Genomic DNA, 1,166 nt, shown 5'->3' on the forward strand with positions numbered 1-1,166 from the left:
TACCTCATTTTTCTTTTTTTTCCTGCCAGGTTGCTCCAGTCTTTAAGCTGTGGGAGCTGGTCTCCCATTCTTCTAAGTTCTGGGAGCTGGTCTCCCATTGTTCCTATGTCCTCAGAGCTGGTCTCTCATTCTTCTAAGTTCTTGGAGCTAGCTTCTCATTAAATTCAACTAACAGCTAAGTCCCCACAGCACAGTTTGAAAATTTTAACCTCTCACTCACAGCGGGTGTTGGTCTGTGAGTGGCAGAGGGCACACAGGGTCCTCTTGTCCTTATGGACAATCTAGTGTCTAATCATATCGAAGCAGCTTTCAGTCTCTACCCTCCCGCTCTGCCTCCCCTGCGAGGTTATGTCCACATTGCTCTCCAGAGGCACAGTCCATGTATTGCATTGTTGAGGGCTGCATCAATGATGTAGCTGATGAAGCTCAGGTACCACTTCATGCCCTGGATCTTTACCTTGTACTTAGAGATGTTCTGGTCCATTCAGTCAACCCCTCTGGCTTTTTCCTGATAGAGTTTCACCAGGGATGGCTGGTGGACCTGTGCCTGAGCTTTGGCTACTGCCAGGTGGTGGTGGGTAGTCTGACTGGCTATCTATGCCCACCACATTGGAGAAAATGTTTACCACGTGGCTGTTGCACCAGCAGCACACAATGATCTCCTGGCTTTCATCCATCCTGTAGTCAAAAGAGCCCCTTTTCATTTTCCTAAGTTCCTTGGGATCCTTGAGGGAACTGCACTTGGTCCTGTACTCACAAACAGTTCCTGTGGCTTTCACTCCCTTTTCCCACAAAATGGACATCATCAGTTTGACACCTGTAAAGACCTTGTCAAAGAATATGTGGTATGGGGGGCAGCCACGCTCCTGAAGTGCATCCACAAATTTGACCACCATATTGGCCCCTATATCCAAGCCTCTGTCCAGCTTGGTGAACAGAGTGCCCTGTGAAGGTTCAAACCTCACCAAGAAGTTTCTGCTGGTCATTCCAAACAAGATCTTGTAGCCCAGCCGGACTGGCTTCCCTGAATGCAGGTGCTTAGACCCCTGGTGCCCAAAGTACTCATGGATGGGTTCACCATAACTCTAGCACTCTTCCAGGGGAGCATGCTTCTGGAAGTTGCAGTTCATACAGATGACCTTGGCAAACCTATCGCTTTCATCGAG

At 48.8% G+C, this 1,166-nt stretch overlaps 2 protein-coding genes across 2 annotated transcripts in view; one reads left to right on the forward strand and one right to left on the reverse strand.

Annotated features, from left to right (window-relative positions):
* The window catches only part of LOC116078665 (heterogeneous nuclear ribonucleoprotein A1-like), a 4,120-nt gene extending 4,074 nt beyond the window's left edge, over window positions 1–46 (forward strand). The window contains exon 2 of the mRNA XM_031354017.1: window positions 30–46. Within this exon, the coding sequence (XP_031209877.1) occupies window positions 30–46 (17 nt within the window). The remainder of the gene's footprint in view (window positions 1–29) is intronic.
* Window positions 47–64: 18 nt separating this feature from the next.
* Pgbd2 (piggyBac transposable element derived 2) overlaps window positions 65–1,166 on the reverse strand; it is a 1,389-nt gene continuing 287 nt past the window's right edge. Inside the window, 3 exon segments of the mRNA XM_031352875.1 lie at window positions 65–370; window positions 373–592; window positions 594–1,149. Of these exon segments, the coding sequence (XP_031208735.1) occupies window positions 213–370; window positions 373–592; window positions 594–1,149 (934 nt within the window). The 3' untranslated portion in view covers window positions 65–212.

The sequence above is a fragment of the Mastomys coucha genome, unplaced genomic scaffold (genome assembly GCF_008632895.1).
Source record: "Mastomys coucha isolate ucsf_1 unplaced genomic scaffold, UCSF_Mcou_1 pScaffold5, whole genome shotgun sequence".
Taxonomy (NCBI): domain Eukaryota; kingdom Metazoa; phylum Chordata; class Mammalia; order Rodentia; family Muridae; genus Mastomys; species Mastomys coucha.